Source organism: Cydia pomonella, chromosome 7 (genome assembly GCF_033807575.1).
Source record: "Cydia pomonella isolate Wapato2018A chromosome 7, ilCydPomo1, whole genome shotgun sequence".
NCBI classification, from domain to species: domain Eukaryota; kingdom Metazoa; phylum Arthropoda; class Insecta; order Lepidoptera; family Tortricidae; genus Cydia; species Cydia pomonella.
This window is the reverse complement of record NC_084709.1, coordinates 2986933-3006336: the sequence shown is the minus strand read 5'-3', so window position 1 is coordinate 3006336 and position 19404 is coordinate 2986933. Positions and strand designations below refer to the sequence as shown.

Below are 19404 nucleotides of genomic sequence, written 5' to 3'. Positions count from 1 at the left end.
TATTCCATAATTATATTTATTTACATCCCCACTACCCGATATTGGGTCCGAAATCATTCCCGATTAACAATATTTGAAATGTAAAAAAAACTTTGTCTCTAATTGCCAAAAATGTTTAATGTTTGATATTTTTGCATATGAACCATTTTTTTACATTTCAAATATTGTAAACGGTGTGTGATATTTGGCGAAACGGAAAAATACTCTTGCGCGGGCCCGGTTTCTGGCCTGATATGGAAATGTAATGAATTACTTACGCTAGGTAAAGTTGCATTTTGTTTTTTAATAAATGGAAATGTTAATTTACCGGTTAACATCACTATTTACGTTTGTAATGGTAACACTGCGGATATCCGCCATTGTCCCGGTCAAGTCAATCATTCAATGTCATAATAATATTCGTAAATCGTATTATTATCGTCATTAAAAAAATAACTCAAGATTTTTATGTATAAACACCGTACATTTGTATTTAGTGTAGTGTCTAAGACACTTTCGCGAGTACTAGACTTTTATTGATCGTTTCCAAGTTAAGAATCGATAATGATACTGAGCGAGATTTTTACTGAAGATTTGATGAGCACGTTGATAAAATATGGCCTATACCTTGGTGCAGCTTTTCAATTGATATGTCTACTGGCCTGTGTTACTTTGACCGACGAACAGTCTGACCCGGATGCTTATGAACAGGTGATTTAATAATGTATGAATTCCCTTATTGGAGTTCCGAAGGGCTCCTTCCTCAACAGTTCCACCAAATTACGCTATATTTTAAAACTTTAATATTGTTCATGAGTGAAATAATAAATATCCAATAAAAAGCTCATAGAAATTATGTAGTTCCTTATTTGTGCAAGTTGCTTTTTAATTAAAGATAAAGTCTAGTTAAATATGGTGGATATTTTAATATTTTTTTTTGGGAAGTTTTATAATGAGAAGTACCTAGTATTATAAGCTAAATTCAATTTCGGAAAACTATTTTTATTAAGTCAATAAAATAAACTTTCGCTTATAATTCAATTTGTGGTATTTCATGAAATGATTCAGTGATAGGTATTATATTAACACCATCCTTCCCTGGGCCTCAAACTCCATACCAAATTTCAATTGAGTCCATAGTTTAAGCAGGAAGAGGTAACGGACAGACAGAGGTAATATTAGTGGGGATATAAAAGTTGAATAGAATTGATAGAAAATTATGAATTGTTGTTCCAAATTCATTTTGCTAGCTCTATCCTAGACCTACCTTAAGCTATTTTCATCTACAAGGGAGACTATAAAAAAGTTGAGGAACCCCTAGCAAAAGGCTAGGTCTGAGCAGAAATCATTGTGTTATTATTTAGATATTGGCTCAGTTGACACAAAGCAATAGAAGTCTTATTGTTAAGAGTGGCCAATACATTGACATATAACTAAGGACAGGGTTTTTTTTTCTAGGGCTTACGGGCAATAAGAATTTCACACACACATATTCAAGCTGATCCGAGCAGGTTGATGAGTCGCATCACACGCGCGAGTTGTCACAACTTGTTGTGTTAGACTGCATGATTGACTCAAATTTCTGAGTGATACCACTGAACTAGCACCATTCTTAGTGCCTGTAAGGCCCATCCTTAGACGGGCCAATAACTATAGCATTCACCCTATCTGCTAAGTAACAAATAGTATTAGATGTTATTATAATTATTTGCTATTATTTTCAGCCATACACGGACAGTGATGATTACAGCTCGGAGCACTCATCTCCAGGACACCGAGGTAATCGTGCACGGAAGCATGACAAGAAGAAGCGACGCTAGGTACAACACCTAAAAGTTAGTAGTATGTAGCTATCGCTCATTACAACTTGCGTAAATGCTACAATAGTAAAATATTGGTGTCTATGTAGCTGCTATACATTCCATAAGTGCAACACAGATGTTGTTTAGTTTAATAGTTTCAAAACATGAATGAATATGCCCCTATTAAGTCTGCCTTCCAGGGTAAGTCACTATTAGAGTACCTAATAAATACTGCCCTACTATGCATATGTTAAATTGAACAACCATTGATGTTTGTGGGGGGGGGGGGGGGGGGGGCATTCCATAAAAAGGTTTACTGTGTCGGGGATGTGACGCATGTTATGGCAGCTACCTTACACTCAGAGGCGGGGTTTCGTATAAGTGGTGTATATGAAGAGAGGCCTATGCTCAGCAGTAGGCGACTGGAGGCTAAAATGATGATGATGTTAAAAAAATAAAATCACATACCACACTATTCTGGAATGCCCCTTGTTATGCATGGTAGGACAAAGTAGGAACATCTATGTGGGGTCATTTAACTCGTTTAACCATTACTATCTGATATAGATTAATTTATATATGCTCTGTAGACTACTACACCAATTGATTACTTTTATTATTTTGTTGGTGTATTACTCTATAAAAAGGTTATTCTTAAATATTGTTATGTTGTATTTAAAAGTATTATTATATTGAAAAACATGACTGAAATAAATAAGCACACTTTTTGGCATCCACTTTTCATAAAAAGCACACTTTTTGGCATCAACATATTCAGTGCCAGCGCGTCGTTCCGCTCCGAGCGTAGGCGATAACATGCGAAAACTCGTATGCAGCGAAAAGCGACTGAGGGACTGAGCGCCTGCAAAAATATAGATAAGCAAGCAAAAAAGTCATTTCCTTAAATAAGTATAAGAGTCCGCAGCAAGCTTGGTTCTCCATGCAAATGTAGTTACACTCTAATTTTAAAACAACTAGCTATATTGCTCTGAAACTTTGTACTTACAATAGGATAAGGTAAATCTATGCTTGAAATTAGTTTATGTAGCTTCAGATACCATAGTAAAAAAATACAGTGATTTTAAGGTTCTCATACAAAACTTGTGTTTACTCTATTTCTCTTGTTTTATAAGCTGGAGCTATAAATTACAGGCATAGATATATTTCATGTTATTTTATGTGCAGTTTAATTACAATCTAACATGTGGTTTTAAAATGGGAACGAAACTCCATTTGTATGGGAAGGTGAAATTAGGCCGAGTTTGCCGACGTTCGGCATGTGCCCAGCGGGTTCAAAAATGCGTGCAATTATATTTCTTTAAACCATATTTTAATTATAAGCTTTATAATATTGGAAATTTAAAGTAATTTCATATTTTGACATAAGATTTGTACTGTAATATTCGTAAGAGCTCATTAGAAGTACTGAATGGATCTCATATTTATTTGTTTATTTGATCTGTAAGTTTTATTATAATGTAGGTGTAACTGTATACTCATGTATTCATAAATAAAACACAAAAATTTCTAAAAAGCGTTTATTTACTACACAGACTAGAGTTATGGCATTATTATTGCTTGTTATACTTAAAGTATTAAAATCTCATAAATCCAACACAGTATATTTTTATACACAACAATTAAGTACATTAACAACATTTAAAAGGCACCGCTTTTCTGCATAAACTGAGTAAGTACAAATATAATATATTTTTAAAATAGATATAAAATATCTTACAAAAATGACATTTCATAATAAACTACAAATATATTACAACAATATGTACCTAATATAAAACTTGATATTGACAACACATATTTGGCACTAATATACTATATAAATATTTAATAAGTATTCTGACAAGGCATCTTTGGGTATTATTGCACTTAATATCACACGATTCATTCATGTATAAAAACTGCAGTTTTTTGTGAGTTTTGTGACTGTCAAGTATATATATAACACATAACACTAATAAGGCCAATACAAATTGAAAAATAAACCTGTTTTAGGCCTAAACTTAGGACATGTATGTATAATGCTCTTAGCATAGTATTGGCCTAGATTAATGCTGCCAATTCCATAACATACAAAGAAAATACCAATTAGAATGTGTATGGCCTTAATTGCAAGATTTGTTAAAAGCATAATTTTATTTCATGGTTTTTCACCTAAAATGTATATTGCATTGTTAAATGTAAGCGAAAAGAACTGGTAACAATGTAAAATTAAATGCATCACATAGAAGTCAAATCTAAATTGTGCGCTTTCAAGGCACCCAGTAGTTCATGGTCTGACAAAAACTGCTTGAATGCTTCTAACTTCTTAATGCATATTGTAACACAACATTTATCTTTGGAAGTATCTGAACAACCTCCGCCATTTGAACATTGATTGTTACAAGAACCTTTACTTTTGTAAGTAGACTCTTTCTTACCTTTGCAAGGCTCTTTCTTACCCTGGCAAGTAGATTCTTTCTTGCCTTCGCAATTGGAAGTACTTTTACTCTCACAAGAGTCTTTCTTGTCCTGGCAAGATTCTGTTTTACTCATGCAAGCAGATTCTTTATTGCTCTGGCAAGCGCTTTTCTTGTTACCCTGACAAGTGGGTTCTTTCTTTCCCTGGCACACAGACTCTTCCTTGCCTTCAGAAGTTTGAACACCCTGACAACCAGTTTCCCAATTGCTACTTTCTGAAAAGCCTTCTGATTTCTTATTAACATTAGAGGATGTAGATTCGTCACAAGAACAAGATAATTGGTCAACAAATGTCGCTGTTGATAGATCATCTTCATGAACGGTGTATACTCCTAGTTCTTCCAAGCTAGTCAGTTTATGTCTCCGATGGTAGTCCAAGAAGGTGTTATGGTTTGTGTCAGTAGCTTTTCCACACCCAACAGCACATTTCATAGCTTCATGATCACATTGGCAATCTTCGTCGCAATCGCACGTATCAACTGGGCATTTACCTTTTTCTGGTTGTACTGGTTCTGGTTCCTTACTTTGACAGTCGCCCCTACATTCTCCTAATGTAGGATCACATTCGCATGTCATGCAACTGCAAATACCAGCGTCTGCTGCTAATTGTGCCAGTGCATTTCTTTTTGCTATTTCTTTCCCGAATATATTCTCAGTTCTTACGACATACATGTCCGATAAAGGTTCATTGTCAAATAACAATGTGTCTTCTAGATCTAAATCAGAATTGAAAAGTACTGAATTGGCCGGATTAATTTCGATGTTCTGGTGAACTCTGCAAGGGGGTGGAGTATTTAAAGATCTGTCATCTTTTAGGAAATTTTCAATGTCTTCAATTTTAGTGGACATATTGGAAACCAGTTCGCTATCATTAAACACTTTATCTGCTACATCTAAAATGTTTGGTGAAGCCAAATCGAAGGCGCTTTGCGTTATCACATTGGCAGTTTCAGGATTTAAATCAATATAGCTTTGCATATGTGTCGGTACAAAAGTCGCCATAGTGAAAATGCTTTCCGGGGTTTTTTCTTTAATGCTAACCGGAGTCTCTGAAATGGATGCCGCTAAAGCGCTCACATCGACCCACGGGGCTTGTACTTCGATCTCATTCGCTAAAGCCAGTTGCATAGCTTTTCTTTTGCCTTCAATTCTGTCATCAATTAGCGTCGGTTGTAGATTAGTCCAGGAGTTATCCTTCTTTTTGTCGAACTGCAAGTTAAGGTCGTAGTCTACAGCGTTAGGGTTGGCGTTGTCAAATAATAAGTCAGTTATGTCTACATTGGTGGTTGTGAGAAGATCAACTGTGTTGATATCTTCGAGGCTTCCGTCTGTGGAGTTGGATTCTGTGGTGATTCTGCCGAAAGATTCGAGGAGGCCTTCCCAGTTCATGGCGTCCGTCGGTTGCGGTTTGGCGGGGAATTTGAGAAACGGCTCCGTTTCGATCTGTGAATAATGAGACGGTAAGATTGTTAAAATAATACAATAAAATAATTTTGTTAATAAGAAAAGGTCAGTAAAGTTCCATAGATAAGATAATAAAAAGAAAGAGAGATATGGTTATTTATGTAGGAAATCCATATACCTATAGTTAGAGAAGCAGCGTTATTTCCAAAATCTAGAAATGTAGTACTAATACTTTTGGTTTTAATTGGGAAGCTAGAACTAAAAAGATATTTCTTTCTATATGTTTGAGTGCTATACTGCCCCTGAATCCATTAATGGAGATGCAGCTGATGTTTACAAGGTTACATTGTGCATTTTTCTTTACTTTACGAGTTAGTGTCCAGGTAGCTATGACTACCGGATTGTTTTCCTTGGTCCGCGTTAATTGAACTCGGGTCACGGTCGGTATAAAGTTGGGCGGATACCCTGAGTCCTCGGAGTGCGGCCCTATTGCGCCGGCCGCAGCGGGCCATAGCTCTCAGGGTGGCTCGAGCGTACCGCGACAACTCGCACGCAGCAGCCGGCCTGCTAGCTGGGAGCCCGCCATGGGATCTTGAAGCCAAGGTTCAGTCCGCGGTCTATTGGCGGGTGCTAGCAGCAAGGAGGGAGGAGAACTGGCCTGCCCCTCGTGAGGTCCGCCAGTGGCGTGAAGAGGCACGAGACGTCCTCTACCAGCAGTGGTCAGAGCGTCTGGAAATCCCGGGAGCTAGCCGGGACCTGGTGGCCGCTGTTCGGCCCGTTTTGAAAGAATGGGTCGAACGCAAGCATGGCGCACCCTCCTTCCATCTCACGCAGCTCTTAACGGGGCACGGCTGTTTCGGCTGGTACCTGTGTGAGAGGTTGGGAAGGGAGCCGACGACAGCGTGCCATCATTGCGATGGAGGAGCCGTGGACACGGCGCAACACACGCGCGAAGAGTGCCCTGCGTGGGCGGAGCCTCGCGCTATCCTGTCCTCGGCCATAGGAGGAGACCTCTCGCTGCCGGCGCTAATACGCCGCATGCTCAGCAGTGAGGAAGCGTGGGCGGCAGTGGCCTCCTTTAGCGTCACCGTCCTGTCGCAAAAGGAGGCTGCAGAGAGAATGCGCGAGGACGATGCGAATTCGCTCCCTCAGCGCCGTAGGAGGCCAGGTCGGCGTCTAAGGGCATACGCAGCCCGAATGATACCGCCTTAACGGGAACCTGCGGGTGATGGGCCGGGAGTTCCATCACTCGCCTAAAGAGGTTCCGAGCTGGAAGGCCCTCAAGTGTTCCGAGGCGTCTTCAGCGGAGTAGGCTGCTGCAGCAGCCACAAAAGTCGAGCCCGTAATGGCAACGCCGACGGGGTATCGGAAGTCTACAATCGCGTTCCCGAAACCCCGTCCACAAAGCGCGCGGTGGAACACCCCAGGGGGTTTAGTCCGTGGGAGTCGGACATACCCACTCGGCTTCTCCCGTGCCAGTGGGATCCATAACGGATTCCCCCTAAAAAAAAAAAAAAAAACGGTCGGTATAAAGTTGCAACAGCGCATACCTGAGTGTGCGGCGGCGGGGCGGGGCCGGGCGCCGCTCCTGGCGGGCGCGCGTGCGTGCGCGCGTGCGCCTTGAGGTGGTGCGACGCCGTGAACGACTGACATACCTGAGTGTGCGGCGGCGGGGCGGGGCCGGGCGCCGCTCCTGGCGGGCGCGCGTGCGTGCGCGCGTGCGCCTTGAGGTGGTGCGACGCCGTGAACGACTGACATACCTGAGTGTGCGGCGGCGGGGCGGGGCCGGGCGCCGCTCCTGGCGGGCGCGCGTGCGTGCGCGCGTGCGCCTTGAGGTGGTGCGACGCCGTGAACGACTGACATACCTGAGTGTGCGGCGGCGGGGCGGGGCCGGGCGCCGCTCCTGGCGGGCGCGCGTGCGTGCGCGCGTGCGCCTTGAGGTGGTGCGACGCCGTGAACGACTGACATACCTGAGTGTGCGGCGGCGGGGCGGGGCCGGGCGCCGCTCCTGGCGGGCGCGCGTGCGTGCGCGCGTGCGCCTTGAGGTGGTGCGACGCCGTGAACGACTGACATACCTGAGTGTGCGGCGGCGGGGCGGGGCCGGGCGCCGCTCCTGGCGGGCGCGCGTGCGTGCGCGCGTGCGCCTTGAGGTGGTGCGACGCCGTGAACGACTTGCCGCAGCCCTCGCGCACGCATCTGGAATCACATACTATTTTAGACAAGCATGGTATAATAGAGAGCTTTTCAGTCGAGTATCGGGTTTAGGCAACCTTAGTAGGTACGAGATTGAATAGCTTGATTATATCACTATTGTATACAATACTTTTTCTACTAGTTTTTTACTATTAAACCTAAATAATTAATGAAAATTGGCAAGTATCTCAGTAAACAAAATGGTAGTACAAAAGACATTAACGCGGGTAGGTATGCGTCCGAGTGACGATAGGTGGCATCTGTAGCTACATTACCGTTGCGGGGTTGTTGTTGCCGCCGCTGTATCTGTCAATATCCCTGATAACATGAGTGACGGAATAAACGTCATAATCGCGGTAGTACTGCGACGGCGATTATCACTAATTTTATCAGGGAAATTGACAGATACACTCATGCAGCTGCAGTTGAAATCCAAACGTCACCTTGTATGTGTTACTTCAAATCGCGTAGTAAACAACTTCAAGCAGTTCTGTCACTCCACCCCCAAGTACGACTGGAAACTACACAGCAAACAGCTAACCTCAAAGCTCAGTCTAATTGGTCTATAGGAGTGTCCATGCGGAGTGCGGGATATTTCCATAACTCATGTCATGACGAGTTTCACTAGTCGTTATACCGCCCATAACTAGTGGGTTTCCAAGTTATCAACCAATGAAACTGAGCCTTTACTCTCTTCTAGCAAACAGAAATGTCAAAACGATTATCAACGGTTAGATTTGACAAACGTTTGTGAACAACGCCATTAGTCTGTTCAAGATATTTAAGGCATACGTACTTGTAAGGCCGCTCCTGCGTGTGCGTCCGTATGTGTTTCTTCAAATCGCTGTGTGTTGTGAAGAACTTCGCGCATCCTTCCGCTTGGCAGTTGAACGTGTCGCCGCTGTGTAGTCGTTGGTGAGCTCGCAACCTGAATTTAAAGTGAGGTTAGCAATCTTCAGCAATGATACCGACCATCAACAGCTTCACAATTGCCTCACCATGCCAAACATTGCCTGGCTTGAAAAACAGTGGTTATTCTACCAAATCGCTGTCTATATTTAATTCTTAATAATGGAAAGAGGGTCACCCTTAAGAGGAATACGACATACACTGCTATTTGATAGAGAATCACTGTTTTATCAAGCCAGGCAATGTTTGGCATGGTACCTATGACCTAATGGGCAATGTTGAAGCAGTTGATGGCAGTGCAGTGAAATGGTAACAAATGACAGGTTTCGTGAGTTTGAATTACAGGTTTAAAATGAAAACACTTGTTTACCGAAAGCGAAGGTCCCTCTTTCAGTTTGGGCAACAATGTTATCGTATGTCTGTCCGGCTGTTATCTACGGGTCGCATTTCTCAACCAATTCAGTTTTTGTTATTTTTTTTTTCAAAATGGCGGAGTCATGGGGGTTTTTGCGAGGTATCGCGCTCAACTCGCCGAGCCACTGGTATTTTGATGCGTAAACGCTGCGTCAACGTCTTTGGACCAAGGCCTTTTGGTGTGGTCAGTCCTTATAAGTTATAAGTACCTAGACCTACCTCTAACCTCATTTACTGTCGCTCCTGACAGGTTTGTTTTGACAAAACTTAGGTATTATTCAAAAGATTCAGCAAGAACGTAAACAAATCCTTGACATTTGAGTCGTCTACAAAAATAAAATATGATTCAGTCTCATACGAATGATCGGTAAACTAATATAAAACATGTTCCAGATGTTCTAGTATCTTAAAGACATAATACCTAAAATGATTAAGCATCTGTCGATCAACAACTGCATTTTCAACCTTAACTATAAGTATGAAGTGAAAAAATGTGCACATAATAAAATTGTTGCTGTATAGTTTTCACAAACTTAACAAGCCAACGTTACAAATAGTTCGTGTCATCCACGATGACGCGCAGATTTGTCAAATCTAACCTTTAATAACATGACAATACGAGTTAGAGCACGCGTCTTCGTGAATGACACGATCTAATAAATTACACGCCTCTATGACACTAACAATAAGGTCGTGTGAATTTATTTCTTGTTATGAACTCGATCGTACACATAATTATTGCTGTACAGTCCGCCATCAGATATATCGCATCAGCCAAGGTGCTCAAAAATATCTGAACATGTACTCTAGCGCGTTGATAATAGATGCGTGTTCAGATATTTGTGAGCACTTTGGCCTCTCATAAACTTAAACTGACTATCGATGGATTTTATGCCTTTACAATAGGGTTTATTTTCAGTCAATAGTGTGATGCTGATACGTTTGCTTGGCCAAGTTCCAAATGGACGTATAAATTGTAGTGATTTGTGGGTTCTAATGTTGTGTTGTCATTATTGGGATGCTGTTGTGAAACTTGTTGGGTAAGGACGTGATTTAGTGTGGATGATATCATCAATTTTGTTTTTTCTTGATACATTTTTACTGTTGCATGTTTTTTTATTTTAAACGTTAGTACTCGTATCTGATTCATGCGTGATTTTCTGTTTTAAATGGTATTACACATGAAAACATCAAATACGTGTAATGGTGAAAGCGAACGGTTGATGGCATTGTACTTAATGCCTAAAATGTCCGTAATAAGCGTTAATTGTTATTTTGTAGTTTTGTGCCCATGAGTATAGATAAATATGTAATCATAGAGTGCTTACTCTATACATCAGTTTTCTTACCAGAACTCTTATTATTTTCGTAGTCGACATTAGCGGATTTATCAGTACTGCTACTCGACAATAGATGTCACGATTTCGCGACTGACGAAAACATACGTTTTGACAGTTCGTGGACTAATAATATTAATCTGATACCGTTCGAGAAATGAGTCCCAGGTAGCAGAGAGATGGCAACTAAGTACTTGTACATAAAAAGGTAAAATGCAAACATGGTCACTACCTCCATCTACCTATAACTATGATGAGGCAGGCGGCGTTGTATGGTGGTTAAAGAACTAGCCGGTGTCGAATTTAATTTCAGTGCCCAAATGGATAAACCTCAAACAAAATTAGGTTGCGTTGTTTTATCACGGAGTTCCTATGGCCACCTCCTGCCTCCATGATCGGATCAGAGCGATGGTATCATAATATTGCATTGTCAACCGACTTACATAATTATGCATGCAATTTTCAGCTTCATCGGAAACCGGGACGCAGAAGCGCTGGTGGCCTAGCGGTAAGAGCGTATCAAAGGATTGAATTCACCCGCGCCGCTTTGCGTTCGCAAGTTATTCGGTCACGTAAGACACTGCCTTAGCTGTCATTTGCGCGGGCGTCTCGCTCGCACTAATACAAGTACGGAACACGTGAATGACAGCTAACTGATATGATTTCAATATCATTCTAATATCGGTTTGTTGTCAGGTGAACGTTTAAATTGGCCTGATTGATACACATGGATAATTACAGGACATAGAGAAATAAGTAAGCTTAGAATGCTCACTCCATACATCGACAAAAAACCTACAGCATGCGGGTTACTCCCCGCAGGCGTTAAGGTGGTATAACGACTAATGAAACTCATAATCGCATGCGTATTGGCCCTACCAATGAAAACAGTTCCCCGAATGCGGGCCTTATGTCATGCTTTATGGAAACCTCGCGTACCCCGCACGCGGCTATCGACCAATGAAACTGAGCCATTAATCAGGATCGACAAAAAAATACATTTTAATCATGGAATCTGGTCACAACATTTTGTATTACGACCCGTAGAGGAGAACATCCCGACATACGAAAGCAGATTGCCGGAGTCAGAGACCTTCTAACGCTTCGATGGCAGTGATAGATACGTACCGTTAAATACGCCAACTTTGCCCACTTTTTTGGGAAAAACTAAAAAAAATCTAGTTTTTTGTATGAAACCTCGGAAATATTTATGTATCTGTGGTAACACCGAGATCATGCGCATTTAAATTTAACTTTAGTCAACGTTTTCTCCATCATATGACCGATTTTGAGGTCGGGTAAAGTTATCTGGACTTTTAGCCAACATTGCCCACCGTGATTTTTAGCGCAACTATAGACCTTATTTGGTTGCCATAAAAACCAATGAAAGTATTTTGGCAATGAAGGCGATCGGTTCAAAAATTTACTCGACATAATAATACATGCTCGAAATACTTTCCTATTAAAATGAGTGGGCAATGTTAGCCTGTACATTTTTTCTTCTTCATACAAACGGCGTGTAGCGATTTAAAAGTGCTAGGGTTGTCAAAATTGAGAAGATAATAAAAACTGAACATTAATTTGCACAAAGTTGGTAGGGTAGGTAAGAAACAAAAAATATTAATAAGGCGCAAAGTTGTTTATTTCAATAACGTTATATAAAAATCTAATAGCAGAATCTAATAGCTTTTTTTCGCTGACTGTGCTTTTTGTTGACTGTACTTGTATTGTCAACTGAGATCTATATATGTACCAACCAAATTTCAATTGGTTGCCTTAAGTTTTCTGAAGTGGCCATTACTATATTTTTTTTTTAATAGACGCATAATGGAGTTCAGAACTCTAGCTACTTTTTTAATTACTTGTGGTTTTGTAAAAATATTTTTTTGAATATTTATTTTGACATAACACACGTTTGAACGCATTTATAGCTTAGATGCCTTAGTCTGTCGTAAAAAAGTAAAAATGTCGAGTTGACAGCTGCCAGTTGCCAAATGTCACACACACAGCTGAACCGCGTACAAACAAAGTCGTAGTTGTAACCAATGAGGAAGCAATATTTGACAACTGGCAGCTGTCAACTCTACGTTTTTCACTTTTTTACGGAAGACTAAGGCATCTAAGCTATAAATGCGTTCAAACGTGTGGTATGTCAAAATAGTTATTCAATTTTTTTTCTGAAAAACGGCCAGTAATCAAAAATGAAACTATAGTTTTCGACTCCATTATATATTAACCATAGAAAAAAAAAAGAATTCCTCATGTGGAGACGATCCCGGTTGAACCAGAATGTTACTACCAGATTGTATTGTCACTGGTAGTAGAAGTAGAAGTAGTATGCTATAATCTCAGCTCAATCGGATACCAAAATTGGTCGAAAAATTGCTTGCAAGATTTGATCCGAACATATGTACGTACATACAAATATTGCAAGATTTGCACATTAATAAAAAAAAAAGTTTGTAAAAAAAAGTGTCAACCCTAAGCATTTTTTTACTGCGGGCAATGTTGACACTCATACGACGGTACATTACTGGGTAATTTTGCCCATCAGCATAACTTTTGTAATATACTAGTTACAGTAACGAACCTAGCATCAAAATACTCAGCTCATGGTTTTACATTACATACAATCGATTCAACATACCTGTGTATTCGCCATGATGTACAATTCCCTTCCAAAATTTCTCAGTAATTGGCCCGCAAAAATACACTCCGTACTCGACAAGTCCCGACTGGTTACTGAATGAAGTCAGGAGTGCACGCGCTATTCTGTGTTGCCACAGGTATAGTTTACTTTCTACCAATGTCATCAATGTTGCCATAATTTTGTAACTTTTTTAGATATTAGTAGATTGCCTTAGAAATTGTGTTTTGGGCAATGTTCCCCCTGGTGGCAAAGTTGGCGTATTTAACGGTAACTTTACTTTTGGGTGGCATTAACGTAAGACACTTCATTCGGTTCTTGTCTGTTTGTCTGATTTAATTTTTTGTCTTTTAATTATTTATATAAAGAATTTTAGTATTTGTTGTTTGTATGTGTTTTATCATTGTTTTATTGTGTATTTCAACATTTAGAGACTGTATACATCTCTAATAAAAGTATGTAATATTTCATTGATTCTATATTTGTAATTGTATTTTGTTATTTTTTTATTGATTGTAAAAATTGCTGAATAAATGTTCGATTGATTGATTCGGTCAGTTACGTCCTTCCTTACGGCCTTACCGTGGGATTTAGTCAATTTATGTAAGAATGTCTCTATAATATTTATTGTTATTTATTATTAATTACCTGTAGAGAGTATTAAATGCCTTCCTGCAGCCACTGATAGTGCACGCGAACGGCTTCGCTTTCGTGTGCGCCCGGACGTGTATTTTCAAGCTATACGAAGTGAGGAACGCCTTGTTGCACGACGGCATGGAACATTTGAATCTATATTCACCTGTAAATTAATTAATACTATGTTAATTTACTTATAAATTTTAGTTATAAATTCTCTTTTGTCACGCGCAATATACGGGACCGGGTTCAACCCTTACTCAAATTTAGTGAGGTGAGAGAGATGAATCAGATGAATATGGTAGGTATAGGTTATACCTGAGCAACTTTTACTATTAATAAAACTAAAACTATGAGACTTACCGTAAGTAAAATCCCAACAAAAACAAATGTGAAATGAGAGCCAAGTTCAATATTAAGAATATAAGTCGTTGTTGACTCGCCGTCAAGATCTATATGGGTGCCAACTTGCCAAGTTCTGTGCTGTGTAGAAAATCCTGATATTATAAAGGATTTGACTTGGCTAGTTTTTACTCACAAGCCAAATTTTAGAAAAGTAACATAGACAAATATAATAGCCTAAAACGTAAAAAATAACCAACTAGCCTATACATAAACCCGTTAGTTTTTTGATCTGTAAGTCTAAATTAATCTAATAATTATCAATATATGATTGTTTCCACCGAATTATCAATAATTTTCGGCTTTCAGATTTTTTCTTCAATAAACGCCTTATAGTCTGCCTTGATGCCAAATTTCAAGTTTCTAGGTCACCTGGAAGTGGGTTGGTTTTTAATAGATTTCTAATCTATAAGTCACTCAGTCACAAAATGCCGGTTTTTAAAACGTTAATTTATCAAGTTTGAGCTACATTTATGAAATTTTGTATTTTAGACAAGCTTGAATAAATGTGCTAAATTTCATCTGTGTAGGTTCAATAGGTTTCAAGTTGTAAATTGTGAAGGCATCAAAAGTAGCGCGATATGGTTCGTGTTATTACACACGGTTGCGTCGCCAGTTCCTTTTTCTTTGAACTTGGCTGGACACACTACCGCGTGTCTAGATAAATTTAGCTCTCCCATAGAAAACAACGAGAAATATTCTGCCAAAATGTATGAAACAGCCAATGTTTTTTTCGAGTTTGCTTAGTATGTAATTACAAAATAAAAAAATAGTCTAATAATATATTTACAGGTAGTGCGTAAATTAGCACATTATGTAATAATGCGATAAATTAAAACACGACCGAAGGGAGTGTTTTGAATCAACACGAGCTGCGAATTACCACATGCGCACATGTATCGTACAACGTTTTACAGTACATATGGCCCTTTAAATGTTCGACACAGTAACGTAATATGCTAATTTTCGCACTAGTGCGGTAAAGTAGCACCATATGTACCTACTGTAAATAACTATTGTTTCACTATCTATTACGATAAGGTGGATAAGAAACGATTTCCGCGATCCGGGTTTTCCTTGTAGGTATCATGAAATTTGATGAAACATTGATAACACTTTCACCATTTTTACACATGATTATTTACGAAAACGGGACATATCGTGTATAATTAATTAAGTTTTAAAACTTGTTATCTTTCTTCGAGACCACGGGATAATGCTGTCCTCGAAACGTCAGAAGTAATTTTAAAACTTAATTATATACGATTAAGTCCCGGTTTCGTAAATTATAACATTGATAACATTTGATTGAATGAATGACCTTTATGCGTTTTCATATATGTGGTGTGCGTTGCAATAGTTGCGTTCAGAAAGTTTTGCGTTGATTCGACTCGGAATCACGAATAAGCATTGATTTAAAAGCAGAAGAAAACGGGCAAGTGCGATTTGGAGTCGCGCACGAAGGGTTCCGTACCAATTACGCAAAAACGGCAAAAAAAATCACGTTTTTTGTATGGGAGTTCCACTTATATATTTATTTTTTCTGTTTTAGTATTTGTTGCTATAGCGGCAACAGAAATACTATCACGGTTCATAAACTACAGCCTGGTGACAGACAGGCGGACAGTAGATTTTAGTAATAGTGTCCCGTTTTTACCCTTTGGGTACGGGACCCTAAGGGCCGGTACAGACGGACTGCAACTTGTATGGGAACTGCACGTCGACGTTGCAGTTGGAGTGCAGTCGGCATGCAGTTCTCATAAAAGTTGCAGTCGAGTTGCAGTCCGTCTGTACTGGCCCTAAAAATTTTCAAAAAAAACCTTTGTGTTACCTTCTCTTTAATTTTTTTTTAACTTTTAAAACTTACAGATTGGTTCAAGAACATGTGGGGCCTGGATAAGTGTCCTAAAAATCAAAACAGAAGATACTTTCAATGGTCGGTGAACAAATGTTGGTCATCGACCGTTATGTTGGTTTAATCCTAATAAATCCTCTCATAGCTGTCGTATTCGCACATGTATCGAGCGTGATCTGATTTCTATCTCAGGGTGACTTTGTTATACTGTCAGACCACACTCTGAAGGTGAATATGTAAGTCATACTACACATACACACACACACACACACACACACACACAGACAGACAGGGACACACACAGACACACACACCCACCAACACACACACACACTCACACGCACACACGCACACGCACACACACACACACACACACACACAGAGAGAGAGAGAGAGAGAGACACACACACACATCTACGCAAAAAATATATATGTAAAATAAATTTCACTGTATTCTTAATAGAATGGCATTTGTTTTCTAGTATTAAAACAAGCCTTAATTGTCTACTTTAAGTCTAAAATAAAAATTGTAAATGTAGTTTAATAAGTCTTAGTAGTTACTATTATGTTTGGGAGAGGACACTGACTTCTGTAACACAGGTTTTTACCTAGCTCAGAAGTCAGGGCCTTCCACACTAAAAAAAAAATACTGAACAACTTCTACTACAGAGCCAACTCCTAACGCGAAAAAAAATCACCTGTTTCATTCAGCAGATTTTTTCTTTGAGTACTTAATCGGGTTTCGCCCCATAATAAAAGTAGTTCAGTATGATCTACAAATTCACCCCCAGAGTGTGAGACGTGAGACAAAAAAAACACTATATACACACCTTTGTGCGTTTTCATGTGTGTGCGCAGGTTTCCAACGGTACTGTAAGTCCGCTCGCATCCATCGTATTCACATCTGTATCGGGCGTCATCTGATTTCCTTTTCTTATCTGGGTCCATTTCGATTTTTTTCTCCGGCTCATTTTGGCTGTAACGACAAAATGGATTATTATTATTTATACCACGTCGGTGACAAACAAGCATACGGCCCGCCTGATGGTAAGCAGTCACCGTAGCCTATGGACCTCTGCAACACCAGAGATATTACATTAAAAACCTGTACACTCCTTTTTTGAAGAACCACATACTGTAGCCCCTTAGGAAAATCTCTGCAGGGAGCTCATTCCACAGCCAAGGCGTCCGCGAGGAAATTCCTCTTTAACCGTACAGTACGGTACATATTATTTGCTATTAAATATATAGAAGCGATAAATAATGTTTTATAATATTCGATTTTTTATTCTGAGACAGTTACCTATCTAATATGTTTTCCGATACTTCCAATATTTAACCTCTAATTGCCAAAAAAATGCAATTTTGATTTGTCAAAATAATTATTCTAAATACATTGGGATGGAAGACCTTTTCATAGAAGCTCATTAAAATTGGGGCCTTTCAATCTCCTTACTTCTTTCATCATATACCTACTTACTGAAGATCAGGGTTCCTCAATTAAATAAAAAAACGAATGAAGGTAATTGATATCACTGACTCGTTTCAATAAAATCAAAGAATAATTGCAATTTGGCATCAATGTGTTGCTTTGAAATCCAAATGGAAATTTGGAAACTTTATTACGGATAGTACGTATGAACAAGGACTTTGATTACCATTTCATACATTGTCACAATGGCAATAATATGAGATACTTACTGTCTACCATTTACAACATTTTGTCTACAAAATATCACATTGTACAAATTATACATTAAAAAATTTGATTTAGGTACTTATTTAAGTATTATTTATTGCTATCCCTTTACCAGTGCCAGGTGCCTAGGGATTTTCGCTTGTTTTCCTAGGAATTCCCTAATCCCCAATGATAATACACATTATAAAACCTATTAAAAACAATTAATGGTGATACTTTGAAAATGGTTTTTGATTTTAATGCAAAAATACCGCGCTTAGTTGCCATAAGGACACAAATTCTTTCCTATCTGACTGCAATTGGTTGGGCATATCTAAACTATTTACAAGGTAATACAAAAATAAATTATGAGTAAATTGAGTAAACATAAAAGTACACTTGGTATTTTTATGACACTGTTACATATTTCAATACAAAATTACTTTGTATTATTTTTAGTTTATTGACCGAAAACATCCAGGACTCTGGAACAAATATCTGTGCTCATCACACAAACAAATGCCCTTACCGGGATTCAAACCCCGGACCATCGGCTTCATAGGCAGGGTCACTACCCACTAGGGTAGACTTCATCAAAATAATCATCAGATCATTGTTTCAGCTCTATACAGCACAACCCAGATTTGAACCCACTTTTTTTGACCTCCACAAACATAAATAAAAGGTTAATCATAGTACTGATGAGAATTAGCATCAGGAACTATAGACACTGAATAATTTTTGTTAACAAATAATGCTATAACATTTAATATGCAGATTAAGTTTAAATTGGACTAAAGTATGAGTGCTCTTTGTTAGATTTTGTCATACCATTACTAAATATAACATAGACATTGAATAAATATGTTATTTCGTTGTAATAAAAAGCTAACCTTTCACCACCTTATCTATACCACAGGGATACATTTTTATCTGCATTTGTAGCTTCAATTCAGATGTGAAAATAAAGTTTTAGATTAAATAATGTAAGTAATGACAAATTTAGATAATTTCAAAGCGAAATTGGATGGTAACATACCCAATATTATAAGTATCTAACTCATACAACACTTTAGGATATTAGTATCATGTAGGAAGGTAATGGACCAAAATAGCATGCCCAAAATTGATATTGTCGAAAAAGGTCAGACATACGCAAACGTACAAGTGCGAGAGAGACGAGTATATATTGACAAACAGCTGATTGAATAATGAGATACTCAAACAAAAGGCGGCAAAGCGGTAAAAAGCAATCTTGTTATGGGAAGTAATTCGAACTGCTCTTAATAAAGTTTATAAAATAACTTACGGTAACAATCTTTCATATTTCTCCGATTTCCCGTGCTTGGAAACTATTCCGCTTTCCGATGTTACGTCGTTTTGAATCACTTTATCATATTTAAACTCTGGCACTTCACACGCGTAGCTACCATTTTCGATATTTAAATTAAATTCAGCATTTAGGAGACTTGTTAATTTGTTGTTTTGAGCGCGGTTATCGGATGCGCTACTGTCACCGGGCCATGCGGCCATGTTTGTTTCGAAAGTAGTGTTGTGTTTCCGCCATAACAAAAACCGGTAATACTTAATCGGTAATTTGAGCCGTATCAGTTATCGTGTCTGTGCATAGGTGGCGCTTTTATTAAATTTATCTGAAGAGAGAGCGACCG

General features: G+C 39.0%; 2 protein-coding genes across 3 annotated transcripts; one reads left to right on the top strand and one right to left on the bottom strand.

The window, feature by feature from the left end:
* Positions 1-361: 361 nt before the first annotated feature.
* LOC133519591 (protein anon-73B1) lies at positions 362-1912 on the top strand. Its single transcript, XM_061853617.1, has 2 exons — positions 362-690; positions 1704-1912. The coding sequence occupies exons 1-2, from the start codon at positions 544-546 to the stop codon at positions 1797-1799; spliced, it is 243 nt and encodes an 80-aa protein (XP_061709601.1). The 5' UTR covers positions 362-543; the 3' UTR covers positions 1800-1912.
* A 1393-nt stretch (positions 1913-3305) lies between these two features.
* Positions 3306-19388, bottom strand: LOC133519588 (uncharacterized). 2 transcript variants are annotated; one of them, XM_061853613.1, is made up of 6 exons: positions 19044-19388; positions 16887-17032; positions 13812-13962; positions 8653-8784; positions 7214-7859; positions 3306-5702 (listed from the first exon to the last, which is right to left on the bottom strand). In XM_061853613.1, the coding sequence occupies exons 1-6, from the start codon at positions 19265-19267 to the stop codon at positions 4020-4022; spliced, it is 2982 nt and encodes a 993-aa protein (XP_061709597.1). In that variant the 5' UTR covers positions 19268-19388; the 3' UTR covers positions 3306-4019. The 2 variants fall into 2 exon arrangements, with proteins under 2 accessions (XP_061709597.1, XP_061709598.1); XM_061853614.1 differs by lacking the exon at positions 19044-19388 and adding an exon at positions 18628-18872.
* Between the last annotated feature and the right edge of the window lie 16 nt (positions 19389-19404).

Coding starts and splice junctions, on each gene's coding strand:
- LOC133519591 (XM_061853617.1), top strand. CDS start 544: ATGATACTGAGCGAGATTTTTACTGAAGATTTGATGAGCACGTTGATA. Junction 691..1,703: donor ACCCGGATGCTTATGAACAG/GTGATTTAATAA, acceptor TATTATTTTCAG/CCATACACGGACAGTGATGA.
- LOC133519588 (XM_061853613.1), bottom strand. CDS start 19,267: ATGGCCGCATGGCCCGGTGACAGTAGCGCATCCGATAACCGCGCTCAA. Junction 13,963..16,886: donor ACACATGAAAACGCACAAAG/GTGTGTATATAG, acceptor ATTAATTTACAG/GTGAATATAGATTCAAATGT. Junction 5,703..7,213: donor CCCCGCCGCCGCACACTCAG/GTATGCGCTGTT, acceptor CATTATTCACAG/ATCGAAACGGAGCCGTTTCT.